The sequence below is a fragment of the Oncorhynchus tshawytscha genome, linkage group LG05 (genome assembly GCF_018296145.1).
Source record: "Oncorhynchus tshawytscha isolate Ot180627B linkage group LG05, Otsh_v2.0, whole genome shotgun sequence".
NCBI lineage: Eukaryota > Metazoa > Chordata > Actinopteri > Salmoniformes > Salmonidae > Oncorhynchus > Oncorhynchus tshawytscha.
The window spans coordinates 18,749,086-18,771,996 of NC_056433.1; the positions used below are offsets into that span (position 1 = coordinate 18,749,086).

At 45.5% G+C, this 22,911-nt stretch overlaps 1 protein-coding gene across 1 annotated transcript; it reads right to left on the minus strand.

Annotated features, from left to right (window-relative positions):
* Window positions 1-108: 108 nt before the first annotated feature.
* On the minus strand, window positions 109-10,987 carry ccn4 (cellular communication network factor 4). The gene is made up of 4 exons (XM_042322694.1): window positions 10,732-10,987; window positions 10,101-10,310; window positions 1,554-1,804; window positions 109-1,220 (listed from the first exon to the last, which is right to left on the minus strand). Exons 1-4 carry the CDS (start codon window positions 10,952-10,954, stop codon window positions 939-941), a joined length of 966 nt encoding a protein of 321 aa, XP_042178628.1. The 5' UTR covers window positions 10,955-10,987; the 3' UTR covers window positions 109-938.
* Between the last annotated feature and the right edge of the window lie 11,924 nt (window positions 10,988-22,911).

A 22,911-nucleotide genomic window follows, 5' to 3' on the forward strand; every position in this document is an offset into this window, starting at 1 on the left:
AGTGGACCGTGTGTGGTAATGTGTTGGTGTATATGTGCAAAGCAATTTAGTATTTTACTAGAAGAAAATAGTACTGTTGTTTTATAAATAACTGGTTTATTTCTTGTTTACAAGTTTCAAACGATTTCGTACACTTTTGTGCATAAATTATATTCCTCATCCGTCAAAATACATGACAATGGATTGCTGAGTAGTGAGTATGTATACCTTGACAAAAGGTTATTATGTCAACAATACAAATAAACATTTATACCAAACTAACAATTCAAACTAACAATCCAAATCTGTAGTGAATCAAAGTGGATATGAGATTGTAAGATATTTTGGAGCTAACTTGGTTGAGAATTAACTGGTAGAAAGATTCATTTTTTATCCAGCTGGTATAACACTGTGTTTGGTATTGATAAGGGGTTACGATCAGTTGTTCTCTAGATCATAAAAAAGGTTTAAGAAGATAACTGACCCAGAACATGTTTGCTCTATCTATCCCTGTTACCACTATTGGCCTCAGGGACAGCCCTACTGTTAATGAGGTACTGTAAAAACCATAGCATTTGAGGTTCAACTCCAAATTGTCATTACTTACATTACGTTTCTCTTCATGTTAATTGTTAAGTAATCAGCCAAACCCTAGTTGTCTCTATCCAGTCACACTTCATGAGTTGAGGTTCCACGTGTTTCAACTTTCATATCAGCCCACGTGAATCTAGCCAGAGAACACAGGCACTGTTCAGGAGCAGTTGATGTCCAGACTGAAGGTTAAGTCCTGTCCGCTTAACCACCATGACTCGGTCAGAGGCAGTAAGGCCAGGCATGTGTTGGAATCTGTAGGCAGGGATATGGATGACTCGGTCAGAGGCAGTAAGGCCTGTGTGTTGGAGTCTGTAGGCATCAAAATGGATGAGGCTCAAAGGTTGATATAGATGCTAGACAAGGTGCTAGAAGAAGCGTAGCTCTGCGAACACGTCCCCAGGGTCGTCGCACATACTCTGGCACACGCAGGACGTTATCCACTGCATCTTCCAGCGCACGTTGGAGCCGCCGTTGCACTTGAAGTTGACGGACACCATTTTGGATTTGTTGTGGACGCAGCAGCGCTTGTCGGTGCAGATGCCGCAGTAAGTGGGTTCGACACTCCTGGTGATGCTACACCCAGACAAGGTCAGCTTCTCAGCTTTCTTGGCCTGGAACTTGGACTTACATCTCTTTCCTCTCTGCATCTAGAGGGGAAAAGGACATAGTTAGATTGAACCTGGCCGTGATCCCACACTCCAAGGGTGTCTTAAGGAGAGTTGGGATATGCAAAAAAAACGCATATCCAATTCACACATGCATATTAATACACACCTGAAATAAGACAAATGTAAGCACCCACCAAATGATTACTTAAGATTCACATAGGAACATGTGAATGTATACAGTCGATCCAAGACCACTGTCATATTTAGTGTGTTGTGGGCATAGGGGGAATTATTTTTACATTTCACCCATCACCATCTCAACAATGCATCATCAACCCCTAGAGAGTCTGGCTGGTGGTCGGTCAACTTGACGTTCTTCATGATGCTCTTCTCACACGGCTGCAGCAGGCTGAGGCAGCGGTCCTTCCTCATCTCACACTTGCCGTTGTCGTTGTTGACCCGGACTGAGATACCCAGGCCGCAGGTCTTGGAGCAGGGACTCCATGGAGTGGTCTGGATCAGGCAGTTCTTCATCCAGACTAAAGGAGGATCCCTGTAAGCGTTCAGTATTAAAGGGCACCGGGTGAACACCCAGACGGCTAGAGGAAGAAACCCGCCTGCACCTGCCATTCTGCCACAGAGCATGTTATGTTCTGTTAATTACTGATGTCCCCTTTAAGGATGGAGCACCCTTGGTCATGTGCAGTATTGTTCTATGTTATTCTGGTACTAACTAGTTTGAGTAAATGTGAAGCTCCAGTTCAATTGCTTGTATTCAGAGTCTTTCTTATTACATAAATAAGTACGAAGTGTTAAGACACTACAATGGCGATGAGGATGATTACCTGCAGTGTGCATCACGAATACAGATGGAGTTCGTAGGAAGAGAGGAAGATTTTGACCCTGTAGCACAACAGCTAGCAAGCAGTGAAGACGAGGGGAGAGCTGACGAGAACGAGGCGGCAGATCAAAGTCGGAAAAGCTGACCACGACTCCATTTTGTTGATCCCTGCCTACAGACAGAAACTAAAACAAGAGGCTCCCACGCTGAGGTCTGTCCAACGCTGGTCCGACCAAGCTGACTCCGCACTCCAAGACTGCTTCCATCACGTGGACTGGGAGATGTTTCGTATTGCGTCAGACAACAACATTGACGAATACGCTGATTCGGTGTGCGAGTTCATTAGAACGTGCGTTGAAGATGTCGTTCCCATAGCAACGATTAAAACATTCCCTAACCAGAAACCGTGGATTGATGGCAGCATTCGTGTGAAACTGAAAGCGCGAACCACTGCTTTTAATCAGGGCAAGGTGTCTGGTAACATGACTGAATACAAACAGTGCAGCTATTCCCTCCGCAAGGCTATCAAACAAGCTAAGCTCCAGTACAGAGACAAAATAGAATCTCAATTCAACGGCTCAGACACGAGGCATGTGGCAGGGTCTACAGTCAATCACGGACTACAGGAAGAAACCCAGCCCAGTCACGGACCAGGATGTCTTGCTCCCAGGCAGACTAAATAACTTTTTTGCCCGCTTTGAGGACAATACAGTGCCACTGACACGGCCTGCAACGAAAACATGCGGTCTCTCCTTCACTGCAGCCGAGGTGAGTAAGACATTTAAACGTGTTAACCCTCGCAAGGCTGCAGGCCCAGACGGCATCCCCAGCCGCACCCTCAGAGCATGCGCAGACCAGCTGGCCGGTGTGTTTACGGATATATTCAATCATTCCCTATACCAGTCTGCTGTTCCCACATGCTTCAAGAGGGCCACAATTGTTCCTGTTCCCAAGAAAGCTAAGGTAACTGAGCTAAACGACTACCGCCCCGTAGCACTCACATCCGTCATCATGAAGTGCTTTGAGAGACTAGTCAAGGACCATATCACCTCCACCCTACCTGACACCCTAGACCCACTCCAATTTGCTTACCGCCCAAATAGGTCCACAGACGATGCAATCTCAACCACACTGCACACTGCCCTAACCCATCTGGACAAGAGGAATACCTATGTGAGAATGCTGTTCATCGACTACAGCTCGGCATTCAACACCATAGTACCCTCCAAGCTCGTCATCAAGCTCGAGACCCTGGGTCTCGACCCCGCCCTGTGCAACTGGGTACTGGACTTCCTGACGGGCCGCCCCCAGGTGGTGAGGGTAGGCAACAACATCTCCTCCCCGCTGATCCTCAACACTGGGGCCCCACAAGGGTGCGTTCTGAGCCCTCTCCTGTACTCCCTGTTCACCCACGACTGCGTGGCCACGCACGCCTCCAACTCAATCATCAAGTTTGCGGACGACACAACAGTGGTAGGCTTGATTACCAACAACGACGAGACGGCCTACAGGGAGGAGGTGAGGGCCCTCGGAGTGTGGTGTCAGGAAAATAACCTCACACTCAACGTCAACAAAACTAAGGAGATGATTGTGGACTTCAGGAAACAGCAGAGGGAACACCCCCCCCATCCATATCGATAGAACAGTAGTGGAGAGAGTAGCAAGTTTTAAGTTCCTCGGCATACACATCACAGACAAACTGAATTGGTCCACTCACACAGACAGCATCGTGAGGAAGGCGCAGCAGCGCCTCTTCAACCTCAGGAGGCTGAAGAAATTCGGCTTGTCACCAAAAGCACTCACAAACTTCTACAGATGCACAATCGAGAGCATCCTGGCGGGCTGTATCACCGCCTGGTATGGCAACTGCACCGCCCTCAACCGTAAGGCTCTCCAGAGGGTAGTGAGGTCTGCACAACGCATCACCGGGGGATGCTACCTGCCCTCCAGGACACCTCCAGGACTCCAGGACACCTACACCACCCGATGCTACAGGAAGGCCATAAAGATCATCAAGGACATCAACCACCCGAGCCACTGCCTGTTCACCCCGCTGTCATCCAGAAGGCGAGGTCAGTACAGGTGCATCAAAGCTGGGACCGAGAGACTGAAAAACAGCTTCTATCTCAAGGCCATCAGACTGTTAAACAGCCACCACTAACATTGAGTGGCTGCTGCCAACACACTGTCAATGACACTGACTCAACTCCAGCCACTTTAATAATGGGAATTGATGGGAAATGATGTAAATATATCACTAGCCACTTTAAACAATGCTACCTTATATAATGTTACTTACCCTACATTATTCATCTCATATGCATACGTAGATACTGTACTCTATATCATTGACTGCATCCTTATGTAATACATGTATCACTAGCCACTTTAACTATGCCACTTGGTTTACATACTCATCTCATATGTATATACTGTACTCGATATCCTCTGCTGTATCTTGCCTATGCTGCTCTGTACCATCACTCATTCATATATCCTTATGTACATATTCTTTATCCCCTTACACTGTGTATAAGACAGTAGTTTTTTGGAATTGTTAGTTAGATTACTTGTTCGTTATTACTGCATTGTCGGAACTAGAAGCACAAGCATTTCGCTACACTCGCATTAACATCTGCTAACCATGTGTATGTGACAAATAAAATTTGATTTGATTTGATTTGAAGACCCGTGGAGCCGGAGGTAAAGAGAATGGCTAGCATCGGGAAAATAGATGTGTTTGATGACACGCAAGAAAACTGGGCAACTTACATTGAACGACTGGAACAGTACTTCATTGCAAACGACATTGCTGACAACAAAAGAGTACCAGCGTTGTTGAGTTTAATTGGCCCAAAAACATACAGTTTGCTAAGAGATCTGACTGCCCCTCTGAAGCCCTCAAATAAAACATTCACAGAGATTGTGGAGATATTGCAAAATCACCTATCACCTAAACCACTCCTCATCGCGGAACGTTTTCGTTTCCACAAGAGAGATCAGAATGAGGGGGAGGGTGTTAGTACATATGTAGCAGTGTTGCAGAAACTGTCTGAACATTGCCAGTTGGCAGAGAACCTAAATGACACATTAAGGGATAGATTTGTTTGTGGACTGAAACATGAACACATTCAAAAACGTTTGCTCACAGAATCAGAGCTCACATTTGCAAAGGCTGTTGAAATTGCTGTGGCTATGGAAATCGCGACTAAAGATGCATTTGAGTTGCAAAGTAAAAGAAGTACTGACCTGTCACAAATTTCCCTGCACAAGTTTTCACGCAGTCGACAGCAACCCGTGTGGCCGAAAAATGCAACAGGTGTGACAGAGATGGTCACAGAGCAGAGGACTGCCGTTTCAAAGACGAAATTTGTCACAAATGCAGTAGAAGGGGGCACATTCAAAGAGCATGCAAAGCAAAATTCAGTCACAACAGGAAAACTGAGAAAATGAAAGGGTCTGTGAATGCACTAGCAGAGAACAGTGGCAGTGATTCAGATGAACGATTAATTGGTACAATGGAGTTAAACACAGTGACTTCTCCCAGCAGTAGCATAATATGGGTGACACCAGATATCGAAGGAAAACCCCTCAAAATGGAGCTGGACACAGGATCTGCAGTGTCTATAATTTCCACTACTGTCTACAATGAGCACTTTAAGGCTATCAAGCTGAAGAACACAAATGTGTTGCTGAAGACATACTCAGGAGAGAGATTGAGCCCAATGGGGGCGTTGCAGAGTGCATTATGGGGGGGCAAACACAGCAGTTACAGCTGTATGTGGTGCCTGGAACTGGCCCCCCATTATTTGGCAGGGAATGGCTTTCAAAAATAAAGCTGAATTGGTGTGACTTGAAAATGCTCCACACGTTCCAGTCCAAAGAGAAAGGCACAGACCAAACACTGGAACACTTGCGGAAGAAATACAACACAGTTTTCAGTGATCAGATGGGAACAGTAAAAGGCTTCACAACAAAACTTGTACTAAGAGATGATGCAACCCCAAAATTCTGCAAAGCCAGATCTGTTCCATACTCCCTGAGACCAAAGGTGGAAGCGGAAATCGATCGCTTGCAGGATACAGGGATCCTGACGAAAGTGGACATAAGCGAATGGGCCACACCCATAGTTCCTATTGTGAAGAAAGACGGGTCTGTAGAATGTGTGGGGACTTCAAGGTAACTGTGAATCCAATGTTGCATGTGGACCAATACCCCCTACCACGTCTGGATGACATCTTTGCTGCACTAGCTGGTGGGAAACACTTCAGTAAAATCGATCTGAAACAGGCTTACCTGCAGCTACCGGTTGAAGAGAGTTCCAAACAGTACCTGACAATAAACACACACAAAGGTCTATACAGGTATAACCGCCTGGTTTTTGGCATTGCATCAGCCCCAGCCATTTGGCAATGAACTATTGACCAGATTTTGCAAGGAATCTCAGGAACCCAGTGTATCCTGGATGACATGATCATAACAGGACGCAACGACAAAGAGCACCTGGCTAACCTGGAAGAGGTCCTGAAAAGACTGAAAGAGTATGGTCTACAGGCAAACTTACAGAAGTGTGAGTTCTTCAAAGACAAGATTGTCTTCTGTGGACATGAGATTGACTGCAATGGATTGCACAAAACACAGGACAAAATCGAGTCAGGCACCACGACCACAAAATATCACAGAAGTGAGATCTTTCACGGGACTGATCAATTCCTACAGAAGATTCCTCCAAACCGTTCAGCAGTACTCCAGCCTCTAAATCAGCTCCTGGAAAAGAATAGGACGTGGCGGTGGACAGAGCCGTGTGAAAATGCATTTCTGGAGGCAAAACGGCTCATAACATCTGAACAGGTCCTGATGCATTACGACCCTGAAATGCCAGTGAAGCTGGCTTGTGATGCGTCCCCTTATGGATTAGGGGCCGTCCTTTCACACACACTGAAAGATGGGTCAGAGAGGCCAGTTGCATTTGCGTCACGAACATTGAATGATGCAGAGAAAAACTACTCACAAATCGACAAAGAAGCACTGGCACTAGTGTGAGGCGTCGAGACATTCCACGCACACCTATATGGCAGGTGTTTCACACTGGTTACAGATCACCAGCCGTTGCTTTCCATTTTCAGTCCAAAGAAAGGCATTCCGGCGATGACAGCAGCCAGGTTACAGCGATACGCCCTGTTCCTTGCCAGTCATATGTATGACATTGAGTTTAAGCCGTCATCCCTCCACACAAATGCAGATGGATTATCCAGACTGCCGTGTACAAGAGAAAGACAAAGGAGGGTGGATGCAGTGGACATGTTCCATACCGCTCAGCTCGAGGCCCTACCAGTCACAAGCACAGTTATCAAACAGGAGACAAGGAAAGATGTGACCTTGTTAAAAGTGTACACCTACACCATGTCAGGATGGCCAGCTACTGGTAGAAAGGAGCTGACTCCGTATTTCCAGCGGAGAAACGAAATTACAACGTACCAAGGATGTTTGATGTGGGGAATGAGAGTCATGATACCCCAGAAATGCCAACATCTAGTCTTGCAGCAACGACATGAAGGTCATGTTGGAATTGTCAAAATGAAGCTGCTCGCAAGGAGTCACTTCTGGTGGCCAGGTCTGGACCAACAGATAGAAAATATGGCAAAGAACTGTAGTGGATGTTTGGAAATCCTTCACATGCCTGCTCCTGTCCCAGTCCACCTATGGGAATGGCCCGCAGAGCCATGGCAGAGAATTCATGTGGACTACGCTGGTCCCTTTGAAAAGCACATGTTTCTGGTTATAGTTGATGCCCATTCCAAATGGCCAGAGGTGTTTTGCACTGACTCCTCCACCTCAGCTCAGACGATAGAGTGTCTCAGAACAACGTTTGCACGCTTCGGTTTGCCACTGCAGCTGGTAAGTGACAACGCGCAAGCTTTTGTAAGTGACGAGTTTACAAGATTCAAGTCAGTAAATGGAATCAAACACTCAACCTCAGCTCCGTACCACCCTGCCACCAATGGGCTGGCAGAACGCTTTGTGCAAACCCTAAAGCAAGGACTCCGTGCAGCAAAACGAGACGAAGGGACTTTGCAAACAAAACTGGCCAAGTTCCTGGCCTCCTACCGAAACACCCCACATGCCACGACAAATGAAAGCCCAGCCGCACTGATGTTCGGGAGGCCTCTCCGCACACAGCTGGACATCATGAAGCCAAACAGGCGTAATGAAGTGCTGAACAAACAAGCCAAGATGCTCTCCGGTGGCCGGGAGCGCCATCTCCAAACAGGACAGGAAGTGATGGTGCGAGACTACAGAAGAGGAGGGAAATGGACAAGAGGGACCGTACACACACAAACGGGACCCAGAACTTACCAGGTGAGCCCAGACATCAAGTGAGCCCAGACATAATGTGGCGGCATCACTTTAACCAAATGCATTCCACGGAAAACAGCACAACAATCGAGAGAGGCAACAGGCACAGAACTGCGCTCCTGAGAGATGACACACAGGGAACTGTAGAGGACGGTGGGGCAGTAAAGAGAACAGGCACAGAGAGCTCCTGAGAGTGACAGGCACAGGGAACTGTAGAGGACGGTGGGGCAGTAGAGAGAACAGGCACACAGAGATCCTGGGAGTGACACACAGGGAACTGTAGAGGACGGTGGGGCAGTAGAGAGAACAGGCACAGAGAGATCCTGAGAGTGACACACAGGGAACTGTAGAGGACGGTGGGGCAGTAGAGAGAACAGGCACAGAGAGATCCTGAGAGTGACACACAGGGAACTGTAGAGGACGGTGGGGCAGTAGAGAGAACAGGCACAGAGCGCTCCTGAGAGTGACACACAGGGAACTGTAGAGGACGGTGGGGCAGTAAAGAGAACAGGCACAGAGAGCTCCTGAGAGTGACACACAGGGAACTGTAGAGGACGGTGGGGCAGTAGAGAGAACAGGCACAGAGAGATCCTGAGAGTGACACACAGGGAACTGTAGAGGACGGTGGGGCAGTAGAGAGAACAGGCACAGAGAGCTCCTGAGAGTGACACACAGGGAACTGTAGAGGACGGTGGGGCAGTAAAGAGACCCCAGGCTGAAAGAAGGGAACGTGTTGATGAAGGTGCTGCTATAGCAGACGCTATAATGGAACAAGCACACACTGAGGATGTTCAGGAGCCTCCAGACAATCCGAGGCCCTACCCAGAACGAAGGCACCGTCCACCAGACAGACTAGACTTATAAACAAACAAACAAAAACTAACTGTTCAAATTAAAAGATGCAAAATAACTACAACAAGTTCTGGGAAATGTTTCAGCTGTGGTTTGGTAAAAGTAACTCTGATTGTATAAGAGAAGGAATGTTATGTTCTGTTAATTACTGATGTCCCCTTTAAGGATGGAGCACTCTTGGTCATGCGCAGTATTGTTCTATGTTATTCTGGTACTAACTAGTTTGAGTAAATGTGAAGCTCCAGTTCAATTGCTTGTATTCAGAGTCTTTCTTATTACATAAATAAGTATGAAGTGTTAAGACACTACAGAGCACATGCTGTTCAGAGAGAATCAAGAGCCCTCAGTCCTCAATCATTCTGCCTGCTAAAGACTATTGGATAACCCAGTTGGAGATAAATCTTTAGGCAGGCCATGATGCCAAGATAGTTTCAATTGCCTATTTGTATGGTTTGAATTCAGCGATTGAAGACATACTGTATTCGAGTTGTGTAATGGCAATATCAAAAACATCAAGACCAAGTGGCTGCTATCCTTTCAGATTCACTAGAAAGCAGGATGTTTCTTGTTTTTCAAGCCAAGCAAAGCAGACATTTATTCAAATATATCAAAGCATACTTAAAAGAGGCCTTGTTGCTTTTGATGGAAAGTGAGCTCCAGCTCTCTATGGACATTCATTCATGACTGGAACCATCCACCCTACTCCCTAACAGCCAGTCAGGCATACTCCATCCTCTCTGTACTTCCCAGCCAAAGTCATTAAAAGCCCTCTGCCTCCCTCTTTCCATCCAGCTTACTTTCACAGCAATTAGCATTCCAGGGCAGACAAGCTGGCAATTCTGGCCCTGGTTTTCTCTACTAACACACACCTGGCATGGCGGCCATGTAGGTCGTATCCTGCTGGTGCTTCCTAGAAGTGTTGCTCCTCAGAGGGGCAGGACCCAGGAGAACAGCAGGCCAGGGTATGAAGGCCAGGGTGTAGACGATAGTGCATGTGCACTTATACATTGATCTGGGCTGAAAGGCCTCGCCGTTCTCATAGTGGACCCCGTTCAAGTCACAGCCCACTGCCATCAAGTCTAGAAGCAGGAGATAAGGGAAACAACACTCAACACAGTTGACTGGCCTGTGCAGTGCTTGCCACATTCTTGTGATGTTAGCGTGTCTCTAAGTGTGGTCAGCCTTGGGGTATTTGCCTGATTGAAATGTGTGTTTGACCTAATGGGGTCCTTTGATGATCAAAGAGACCATGGGTAAATGAGTAAACCAGTCCTGTGGAACTACAGGTTTATGCAAATCTCCAATCCTGAGTGAATCGCATGGGATTGAAGTATTTTCATGTACTAACGTTTCTAGCCAGTTCTTTGAAGTAGCAGAGTCCTATTACACAGTACAGCTCCTTCCCCCTTTGAAAATAAGTAATTGACCTTGAGACATTCAATTGTACATTGACTTAACTCTGTTGATAGCCCATGGGCTAGATTTGACACGTTCACTCACAAGCGCAGACTCCGGCCTCATATCGCAGCTGGTCTTTAGAGAAATTGCAGTACATGCCCTTGTGGGGGTCGCAGATGTCCCTCTCATTGCAGGCCTCTCTGATCTGCTGGGCACAGCTCTTACAGCAGCCGCAGCTGTCCAGCACAGAGCTGAACCCAGGGGCACACTGGGGCTTAACCCTGCACTTACAGGGCCACTGGCAGAACTGTTTCCTCTCCAACATGGCCTTGCTGCCTCGTGGAGCAGACAGCTGCCCACCATGGTTCTGAGCCCTGCATAGAGACTGGAGGGAAGGAGAGGACAGGGTTCTTGTATGGTTACAGGTAAACGAGCACTGCTTGGGAGGTGGGGTGAACAAAGACCAGAAGGTCCCCGTAAACTAAAGCAAATAATATTATACAAAGCCTGTGATTTACTGTTCTGAAAGTGTTGCTTTATGTGACATAGAAGTTAGAAGAAGTTCTTGATAAAGTTTAAAGTTCACCAAGAAGTCACCTATGGTTAAAACATTCAGAACATTCACATTTCACAACAGTTAAGAGGATAAAGGATAAAACAAGGATACAAAGATCAGAACACCAAAACAAAGTATGATTAGTAAAAGTATCAACAAATTCCATAAATCAATTTGCAAAATCTGTTAGTCAAAGGCGCTATAATTTTGATTAACGTTTTGGCACACACTTTACAATATATCATACATTCCTGATGTGTAAATTACAGAATTTTTGTATTTTTCATTCACTGTCAAACATACAATTGAAATTGGAAGTTTACATACACTTAGGTTGGAGTCATTATAACTCGTTTTTCAACCACTCCACAAATTTCTTGTTAACAAACTATAGTTTTGGCAAGTCGGTTAGGACATCTACTTTGTGCATGACACAAGTAATTTTTCCAACAATTGTTTATAGACAGATTATTTCACTTATAATTCACTGTATCACAATTCCAGTGGGTCAGAAGTTTACATACACTAAGTTGAGTGTGTCTTGGAGAATTCCAGAAGATTATGTCATGGCTTTAGAAGCTTCTGATAGGCTAATTGACATCATTTGAGTCAATGGTAGGTGTACCTGTGGATGTATTTCAAGGCCTACATTCATCATGGGAAAATCCAAAGAAATCAGCCAAGAGTTTGGACGCTACCAAACATCAGTTGGCACATCGACGGTACCAACTTCAGACCAGTCTCCTGACACTTGTGGGGGAGAACACCATCATCTGCGTGAGAGTTTCCTCTTTCCATAGAGTGGTCATAGTCAATAGTTTTGTAGGTCAAACCGTTCTTTTTCGCGAGAAGACCAATTTTCAAGATGTCTCATGGTCTGAAGTCAAGATGTCTCATGGTCTGAAGTCAAGATGTCTCATGGTCTGAAGTCAAGATGTCTCATGGTCTGAAGTCAAGATGTCTCATGGTCTGACAAACACAGCTCTAGCTCTGCCACCTTTCACTGCAGATGTGGAAATGTGAGACTGGCGGATGGAGTGGATTCAGAAGCATCCAATGCAAACAACCTGATATCTCTATCTTTGACGGACATATTTTGATGGGGAATATTTGGGTATGTAACTTAGATCGACAGAGCGGTGTGTCAATCGACTCTAGGAGATTAAAAAGGGATGCAAAGGGAACCCTTTTTATTGCAACTTTACGACAACATTACCTCTCACTCAACAAGGCTCAATAGTAATTTCCTGCAACTGAAGAATTGGCTAAGGACAAGAAAATACTTTCACTCAAATAAAGTAACCGTTGCAAGTTCAACATATTGTAAGGTATGAATAACATATACAACCAAGGCCTTACTCTAATACCAACCCTACCATCTTTCTCTGTGACTTGCTGTCATCACCCTTTTCCTGATTCTCCCTAGAAAGCAGGTGTTGAGTATCACATCAAGCCCCGTCCTATCAGAGACACAACTCATCATTATTGTGAGGCAAGAGAAACGGAAAGTCGCAGCTCTCACCTGTTGAGCTAGAATGACCAAGAGTGAAGAGCAGAGCAGAGATAGCATCTTTTAAGTACTCAGGTTGATGTGAGCTCTGGGAGCTTGTGAAAGAAAAAGTGGGAAGGAAGGATAACAAGTGAGAGAGAGGGAGGGGGAATGGGGAAGAGTGATCGAGGAAGCTGACCTGGCAGAGAGGGGCACAAAGCGCCCCTCTGTCTCCTCTCCAAACACACCTTTCTGTAGCTTACTTGATCCGAAGGAAAATATTTCTCTACATAACCACTGGCTTGCTCTTAGACCTCCAAGCCCAGATTACTTGTTTATCCCCCAGTCTGTAGATCTATTGCCTAACACAAGCACATTCACATTAGATTCATCGGTGCTTTATTCTTAAACTTTGTACGGTTAAAACTTATTTGAACCCACTGACACATTTTAGATGAACATGTTTTTTACACTACACACATGCCCTATATTAAGACAGTATATATGAAACATTTTTTTTACAGAAGTGATATTCTCTGCTCAAGCATGAGTGTACAGCAGGGGTATTTAGCTCTTACCCTATGACATGGTTTCACAAACTCGATCCTGGGGACCCCAAGAGGTGCACATTTTGTTTCTTGCCCTAGCACTACATAGCTGATTCAAATAATCAACTTATCATCTAGCAAAAACTACAAAGTGCACCATTTGGGATCCCCTGGACAGAGTTTTGGAAATGCTGCCCTACGAGGTCCAGAGCCTGATGGTTTTCGGTTCTTACTAATGTATGAGAAAGTTACAAACACACAAATATCATACCCCCAAGACATGCTAACCTCTCACATTCCAAAACGGTAGGATAGAGATACTGGGGTGCAAAGGAGCAAGAAAAATAAATAAATACAGTATGGGCATGAGGTAGTTGGATGGGCTATTTACAGATGAGCTATGTACAGGTGCAGTGATCTGTGAGCTGCTTTGAAAGCTAGTGCTTAAAAGCTAGTGAGGGAGGTAAGAGTCTCCAGCTTCAGAGATTTTTGCATTTCGTTCCAGTCATTGGCAGCAGAGAACTGGAAGGAGAGGCGGCCAAAGTAAGAATTGGCGTTGGGGATGACCAGTGATATATACCTGCTGGAGCGCATTCTACGGGTGGGTGCTGCTATGGTGATCAGTGAGCTGAGATAAGGCGGGGCTTTACCTAGCAGGTTCTTGAAGATGACCTGGAGCCAGTGGGATTGGCGATGAGTATGAAGCGAAGGCCAGCCAACGAGAGCATACAGGTCGCAGTGGTGGGTAGCATATGGGGCTTTTAGACTGCATCCAATTTGTTGAGTAGAGCGTTAGAGGCTATTTTGTAAATTACATCGCCGAAGTCGAGGATTGGTAGGATGGTCAGTTTTACGAGGGTATGTTTGGCAGCATGAGTGAAGGATGCTTTGGTGTGAAATAGGGAGCCGATTCTAGATTTAATTTTGGATTGGAGATGTTTAATGTGAGTATGGAAGGAGAGTTTACAGTCTAAACAGAACCCTAGGTATTTGTAGTTGTGCACATATTCTAAGTCAGAACCATCCAGAGTAGTGATGCTGGACGGGCGGGCAGGTGCGGGCAGCGATCGGCTGAAGAGCATGCATTTAGTTTTACTTGCATTTAAGAGCAGTTGGAGGCCACAGAAGGAGAGTTGTATGGCATTGAAGCTCATCTGGAGATTAGTTAACACAGTGTCCAAAGAAGGGCCAGAGGTATACAGAATGTTGTTGTCTGTGTAGAGGTGGATCAAAGAATCACCAGCACAGAGAGCAACATCATTGATGTATACAGAGAAGAGAGTCGGCGCAAGAATTGAACCCTGTGGCACCCCCATAGAGACTGCAAGAGGTCCGGACAACAGGCCCTCCGAGTTGACACACTGAACTCTAGAGAAGTAGTTAGTGAACCAGGTGAGGCAATCATTTGAGAAACCAAGGCTGTTGAGTCTGCTAATAAGAATGTTGTGATTGACAGAGTCGAAAGCCTAAGCTAGGTCGATGAATATGGCTGCACAGTAATGTCTCTTATCGATGGCGGTTATGAGATCGTTTAGGACCTTGAGAGTGGCTGAGGTGCACCCATGAACAGCTCTGAAACCAGATTTCATAGCGGAGAAGGTGCGGTGGGATTCGATATGGTTGGTAATCTGTTGGTTGACTTGGCTTTCAAAGACCTTAGAAAGGCAGGGTAGAATATATATAGGTCTGTAGCAGTTTGGGTCTAGACTGTCTCCCCATTTGAAGAGGTGGATGACCGCGGCAGCTTTCCAGCAAATTTTTGCTTGAAAATGTAATCTTAGCATTCCTAACTGCCTGTGTATATTTGTTCCTAACTTAACCTAACTTCCCTGAAAAGTTGCATATCACGGGGGCTGTTCGATGTTAATGCAGAACGCAACAGGATGTTTTTGTGCTGGTCAGGGGCAGTCAGGTCTGGAGAGAACCAAGGGCTCTATCTGTTCCTGGTTTTACATTCTTTGAATGGGCCATGCTTATTTAAGATGGTGAAGAAGGCACTTTTAAAGAATAACCAGGCATCCTCTACTGACGGGATGAGGTCAATATCCTTCCAGGATACCCGGGCCAGGTTGATTAGAAAGGCCTGCTCGCTGAAGTGTTTCAGGGAGCGTTTGACAGTGATGAGGGGTGGTTGTTTGACCGCAGACCCATTACGGATGCAGGCAGTGATCGCAGTGAGGCAGTGATCGCTGAGGTCTTGGTTGAAAACAGCAGAGGTGTATTTGGAGGGCAAGTTGGTTAGGATGATATCTATGAGGGTGCCCGTGTTTACGGATTTGGGGTTGTACCTAGTGGGTTCATTGATAATGTGTGTGAGATTGAGGGCATCAAGCTTAGATTGTAGGATGGACGGGGTGTTAAGCATGTCACAGTTTAGGTCACCTAGCAGCACGAGCTCTGAAGATAGATGGGGGGCAATCAATTCACATATGGTGTCCAGGGCACAGGTGGACGCAGAGGGTGGTCTCTAGCAAGCAGCAACAGTGAGAGACTTGTTTCTGGAAAGATGGGTTTTTAAAAGTAGAAGTTCGAATTGTTTGGGTACAGACCTGGATAGTAAGACAGAACTCTGTAGGCTATCTCTGCAGTAGATTGCAACACCGCCCCCTTTGGCAGTTATATCTTGTCGGAAAATTTTATAGTTAGACATAGACATTTCTGTGTTTTTGGTGGACTTCCTAAGCCAGGATTCAGACACGGCTAGGACATCCGGGTTGGCAGAGTGTGCTAGAGTAGTGAATAAAACAAACTTAGGGAGGAGGCTGCTAATGTTAACATGCATGAAACCAAGGCTTTTACGGTTACAGAAGTCAACAAATGAGAGCACCTGGGGAGTAGGAGTGGAACTAGGCACTGCAGGGCCTGGATTAACCTCTACATCATAGAGGAATAGAGGAGGATTAGGATGAGGGTACGGCTAAAGGCTAACAGGACTGGTCGTTTAGTGCGCTCAGAGCAGAGAGTAAAAGTAGCAGGTTTCTGAGCATGAGAGAATAGATTCAAGGCATAATGTAAAGACAGAGGTATGGTAGGATGTGAGTACATTGGAGGTAAACCTAGGCATTGAGTATTGATGAGAAAGATATTGTCTCTAGAGACATTTAAGCCAGGTGATGACACTGCATATGTGGGAGGTGGAACTAAATGGTAGATTAAGGCATATTGAGCAGGGCTAGAGGCAATACAGTGAAATAAGACAATAATCACTAACCAGGACAGTAATGGACAAGGCATGTTGATATTAGTGGAGGCATGTGTAGCCGGGTGATCAATAGGGGTCCAGTGAGTGGTTGGGCTGGCTGGAGACATGGCGATTCAGACAGCTAGCAGGCCGGGGCTACATGCTAGCAGACCGGGGCTAGCAAGCTAGCAGAAGGGCCTTAGAGGGACGTCTCGACGGAGTAAAGCCTCCACGTTCGATGTAGACCAGTCATGATGGATTAGTAGGGTTCCAAGTAGCAGAGGGGTCCAAGTCCAATTGGCAAAATAGGTATAGTGGCCCAAGAAATTGGCCGATGGATCTATACAGCTAACAGTCCAGTATGCTCTAGACAGCTAGCAGCTAGCGGGCTGCGGCTTGCGGATGGGCATTCAGGGGTGGTTGCTATGTAGAGGCCAGTTGAGTACCCCCTCGAGCAGATTGTCATAGTCCAGTAGGCGGGGTACCGTGCCCTGTACCGGCTGTAGAAGGGGTCCGGGTATTGTAGCCCAGGAGTGGCTGATGGGCCTCTTTAGCAAGCCAGGAGAAAGGGCCTAGCATGGGCTAGCTCCAGGCTAAATGATGCTTGCTCCGGGACCGACGTTAGCCAATACTCGGATAGCAGCTAGCTAGCTGCGAAGATCCAGATGAAAACGTCCAGAGCTTGCGGTAGGAATCCGGGGATATGGAGAGAAAATAGGTCCGGTATGCTCTGGTTTGAGACCCGTTGTACAAACTGGCGAGAGCTTGCTGAGCTAAAGGTTAGCTGATGACCACTAGCAGTGATTAGCTGACTGCTAGCTAGTAGCTAGTGAGGCGTTTAGCTTCTGTTGGGGGATTCCGGATTCGAGGTGAATAATACTTTAGAAGAAAAAAAAACAGATTCACACCACATTGGGTGACGCGGGTTGCAGGAGAGTGTTTTGAAGTTGAGTTTTAGAAAAATATTATACACTATACACATATGAAGAGGGTAAAACAGTATGTAAACATTATTAAAGTGACCAGTGTTCAATGACTATGTACATAGGGCAGCAGTCTCCAAGGTGCAGGGTAGAGTACTGGGTGGTAGCTGGTTAGTAACAGTGAATAAGTTCAGGGCAGGGTACTGAGCGGAGGCCGACTAGTGGTGACTATTTAAAACTCTGAAGCTTTCGGTCCCAGCTTTAATGCACCTGTACTGTCTCCGCCTTCTAGATGGAAGCGAGGTGAACAGGCCGTGGCTCGGGTGGCTGAAGTATTCTTGTATTATTAGTAGTAGCAGTAGTAGTAGTACTATTAGTAGTAGTTGTTGTAGTAGTAGTAGTAGTAGCAGTAGTAGTGGCTTAATACAAGTACTTTTTCTTATTTCAAGATATGTTTCAAGATATTTCTCTGTAAAAATTATAGAAAAAAAAAACATTTCAGTGATTTAGCACCACTGTAGTAGTAGTAGAATGCCTATAGAAACAGGATATTTTTTTCAGGTATGTTCACCACACCATTGCTCTCTATCTCACTCTGCTGTGTGTGCCTGTTGCTAAATAGCAAGGAGCTGAAGCTCATTGGAAAAAATGAAGGGAAAATGGCGCCGCACAGCTTCCAGAAAAGACTGGCTTTCAAATGAGAGATTTTTGGCTAATTGAGGTAAGACAGTAATTCTGCTAATAGATTATGCATGTATGAACTACACATTGACACATCCAGCACATCCAGCACAAAGCAAGATGTTTTTTTGGGGCATCTGGAAAAAAGCTTGTCCTGAGAAGACAAGGTGAGCGCTATCATCAGTCCTGTGTCATGCCAACAGTAAAGCATCCTGAGACCATTCATGTGTGGGGTTGCTTCTCAGCCAAGAAAGTGGGCTCACTCACAATTTTGCATAAGAACACAGCAATGAATAAAGAATGGTACCAACACATCCTCTGAGAGCAACTTCTCCCAACCATCCAGGAACAGTTTGGTGACGAACAATGCCTTTTCCAGCATGATGGAGCACCTTGCCATAAGACAAAAGTGATAACTAAGTGGCTTGGGGAACAAAACATTGATATTTTGGGTCCGTGGCCAGGAAACTCCCCAGACCTTAAAATCCCATTGAGAACTTGTGGTAAATCCTCAAGAGGTGGGTGGACAAACAAAAACCCACAAATTCTGACAAACTCCAAGCATTGATTATGCAAGAATGGGCTGCCATCAGTCAGGATGTGGCCCAGAAGTTAATTGACAGCATGCCAGGGCGGATTGCAGAGGTCTTGAAAAAGAAGGGTCAACACTGCAAATATTGACTCTTTGCATCAACTTCATGTAATTGTCAATAGAAGCCTTTGACACTTATGAAATGCTTGTCATTATATTTCAGTAATTCATAGTAACATCTGACAAAAATATCTAAAAACACTGAAGCAGCAAACTTTGTGGAAATTAATATTTGTGTCATTCTCAAAACTTTTGGCCACGACTGTACAAGGCATTCTAAGCATTAGACCTCGTCAGACTTGATGCCCCTTAAAACCTGATAATACAATGCCTGGGGTGAGGATATTATTAAACTCAGTCCTACTGCATTGTTGCTGTTAGTGTATTGAGAAGTGATGTTGTGTTTCTTTAGTTAACCATAAGCCTCAACAAAATAAAAACACAAATGATTATTTGGATGTTTACATTTGACTATTCACATATACATGTATTTGTTTCTTAATGAAGTGGAAGGGCCTGTGGCCTGATGCCTTCCTGTACACACTAACACACACACAATCTCTCCCTCTCTCCCTCTTTCTTTCTCTCTATATTTCTCACACACTGATCTGGAACGCAGCCAAGACTCCTCTTCATGAATGATCACTCTCTCCAGGAGTATCATGTAATTTTGTCCATACATAATGGTTATTTTTACTCTATGAATCAAATATATTTATAGCATATGGCTTGGAGTTATGAAATATTTTCTCTTATGGCCAGTGTATGGCAGCAAAACATTCTGAAGGTCTTTAGTAACCCTGCTGAGAGTTTTGTTACTGCCTGTTGCATAAAATATACTTCTCCTACCACAAGGGGGCACGCAGAGCAATCTGAGGGAATCTTCTATTACAAACAACATTTGGGGATTTGTGATTGGTGCATAAAGAGTTCTTATGGAACCTAAGGCAACATGACCTCATATGCTTTTTACATAAAGACACAAAATGGACCAATAAAATTGTCCCACGTTCAAGCCAGAGCTTCTTTCATGATCTCCATTGTGCAGTAAATGTCTCTGACGTTCAAACAGAGTAGTTCTTTTTTACTGTCACTCTCGTGTTAATTAAATATATGACCCGGTGTCTTGAACTTGACAGTTACAGAGCAATTACTCACACTTCTCTTTACACCGTAGGTGATCACTCAAGCAACTTCACAAAAATGTAAGCAAAACCTTTCTGACTGCTTTCATGAATGTTGAAACAGAACGCCACCTCCTCCTCTCATCCTCCTAGGAGCCAGCTCACTGACAGGTCCCCTAGACAGGAGGGCCTTAGGGGACATTCCTGTCCCAAGCTGTGGCGCTCCGCTCCGCTCTCAGCCACTCGTAAATTACACACACCTTTCACATCATCTCCCACTAAAACACAGTAAAGAAAATGTAATCACCAGTTGCTAGAAGTGGGTTTAGTTATTGAAACAATCTGTGGTTCGAAATACTGTATGCTGGACTGAAAAATGAGCAACATGATGCTTTGGCAGTAGTGTGACGCATCCTCAAATAACATGACTACAGAAAGATTTATGGGTTATGAAAGGTGGTAAGATAGTGTGAATCATCCTCGTATAGCGTGACTTATGAAAGATTTATGGGTTATGAAAGGTGGTAAGATAGTGTGACGCATCCTCGTATAGCATGACTTATGAAAGATTTATGAGTTACGAAAGGTGGTAAGATAGTGTGACGCATCCTCACATAATGCAACTTATGAAAGATTTATGGGTTACGAAAGGTTCGAAGATTTGTAAGGAATGTGTCGATCCTCAGGGCCCACAGGCTAACCAAAGATTCCCCACATTTCCCCCCACAATTTGACTAGTAGATTAATTAAATTAAAATAACAAATGTATTGTTTTATGGATATAACATACATTAACATTATTATTTATATATAACAAATGCATTATTATTATTGAAACACATCATTCAAAGAATCTTAAAAGATAAAGATGAGAAGAAACGGTGGAAATTGTCATTAAAAGATTTAGGCAGAGGATTCCCACCACCATACGACTGGCCTAGGCTCATTTACATCCATCATCTTAACTCTAGCTTTATATCCACATCCCAGCTCAACCCTGACCTCAGCCGCAACCATAACCCTAACCATAGCTTCATGTCCACATCCCAGCTTAACCCTGAACTCAGCCTCAACCTTAACCCTAGTTTCATGTCCACATCCCAGCTTAACCCTGACCCCAGCCTCAACCATAACCACAACCCAAGCATCATGTCCACATCCCAGCTCAACCCTGACCTCAGCCTCAACCATAACCCTAACCCTAGCTTCATGTCCACATCCCAGCTTAACCCTGACCCCAGCCTCAACCATAACCACAACCCTAGTTTCATGTCCACATCCCAGCTCAACCCTGACCTCAGCCTCAACCATAACCCTAACCCTAGCTTCATGTCTACACCCCAGCTCAACCCTGACCCCAGCCTCAACCATAACCCTAACCATAGCTTCATGTCCACATCCCAGCTTAACCCTGAACTCAGCCTCAACCTTAACCCTAGTTTCATGTCCACATCCCAGCTTAACCCTGACCCCAGCCTCAACCATAACCACAACCCAAGCATCATGTCCACATCCCAGCTCAACCCTGACCTCAGCCTCAACAATAACCCTAACCCCAGCTTCGTGTTCACATCCCAGCTCAACCCTGACATCAGCCTCAACCCTACTCCTATCTTCATGTTCACATCCCAGCTCAACCCTGACCTCAGCCATAACGCTAACCCTAGCTTCATGTCCACATCCCAATTCAATCCTGACCCCAGCCTCAACCCTAACCCTAGCTTCATGTCCACATCCCAGTTCAACCCTGACCCCAGCCTCAACCATAACCCTAACCCTAGCTTCATGTCCACATCCCAGTTCAACCCTGACCCCAGCCTCAACCATAACCCTAACCCTAGCTTCATGTCCACATCCCAGTTCAACCCTGACCTCAGCCTCAACCCTAAATGTAGCCCTAGCTTCAAGTCCAGATTCTAGTTGAATCATAACCCTCCACCACAAACCTAGCCCTTGAACTGGGATGTCCACATCCCAGTTCAACCCTAACCACAACCCTAAACCTAACCCTAGCTTCATGTCCACATCCTGGTTCAACCCTAGCCACCAACCCTAACCCTAACCTTAGAGTCATAGCCACTGCCCGGTTCAGCCCTAGCCTAATCCAGATCCTTAACCCTAGCTTCATGTCCACATCCCGGACTCCCTCACCTCCGGGCTCCATCCAGGGGTCTCCAATTAACGGAATTCAGGGAATAAATCATCTGCTCTTCTCCTTTCCTCATCTCTTCCCCTCCCTTCCTCCCCTACTCCCCTCTCCATCTAAAGCGGCTAAACAGGGGCAGGGAGCCATGCATGCAATGGGTGGCAGTCCTGACCAGTAAACATTGGGAGAGAAAAGGGGTATGTATGAGGATAACCACTGTATTACCTCCCCTGTGGAATGACAGGAATGCCATGTCATTTTATTGAGTGTCCAGACCAGTGGAGACTGCTGAGGGGAGGACGGCTCATAATACTGGATGGAATGGAGCCAATGGAATGGCATCAAACACATGAAAACCAATGTGCACAGGTCCTGAGTTACCTGAGGGGTGTCTACAAGTCAACAAGGGACGTCTCATCTGCAAACGCAGACATTCCACTACCCCTCTTGGTCATCACAAAAATTAAGCTTGGTTAGTAGAAAAGGCACTTATCTTTTCCTACTAGCACTGGCTTTGCTGATAAATACTTTGTTGAGGGAAAATGTACATGATACGATTGTGATATGTTGTTGTCTCACCTAACTGTCTTAAGATTAATGCACAAATTGTAACGTTTTTGTATATATCAGGGCTGTTCAGTTTCAGTCCTGGAGGGCCAAAACACTTCTGCTTGGAGATTCTACCTGGTAGTTAATTGCACTTACCTGGGGTCCCAGGTCTGAATTAGTCCCTTAAGATGAAAACCAAAAGTGTTTCGGCCCTCCAGGAGCGACATTGAACAGCCCTGGTATACATGGATGTGTATGAGCCTGTCACTTACATTTTGAGGTCAAACATTCCCTTTCTACTCCCCATTCTCCACAAGTGACCACAGCTATCATCCATTGTGTGGCAGATGCTCTGTTGTGTCATCTGGTGAGATAAAAGGATTACAGAAGGATACAATGTAATTGCATTCCGTCTACAGTATGTTTACCTGTGTGGAAGGCAGTGGACAAGTATGGACAATGTTGGAGAAGGTAACTCTTATCTATGAGTCAA

Excerpts from the sequence above, each read along its gene's own strand:
- ccn4 (XM_042322694.1), bottom strand. The coding sequence starts at position 10,954 with ATGTTGGAGAGGAAACAGTTCTGCCAGTGGCCCTGTAAGTGCAGGGTT. Across the intron at positions 10,311-10,731 it reads TGAGGCCGGAGTCTGCGCTT|ACTTGATGGCAGTGGGCTGT; the intron begins GTGAGTGAACGT and ends TCCTGCTTCTAG. Across the intron at positions 1,805-10,100 it reads CTACATGGCCGCCATGCCAG|GTGCAGGCGGGTTTCTTCCT; the intron begins GTGTGTGTTAGT and ends GCAGAATGGCAG.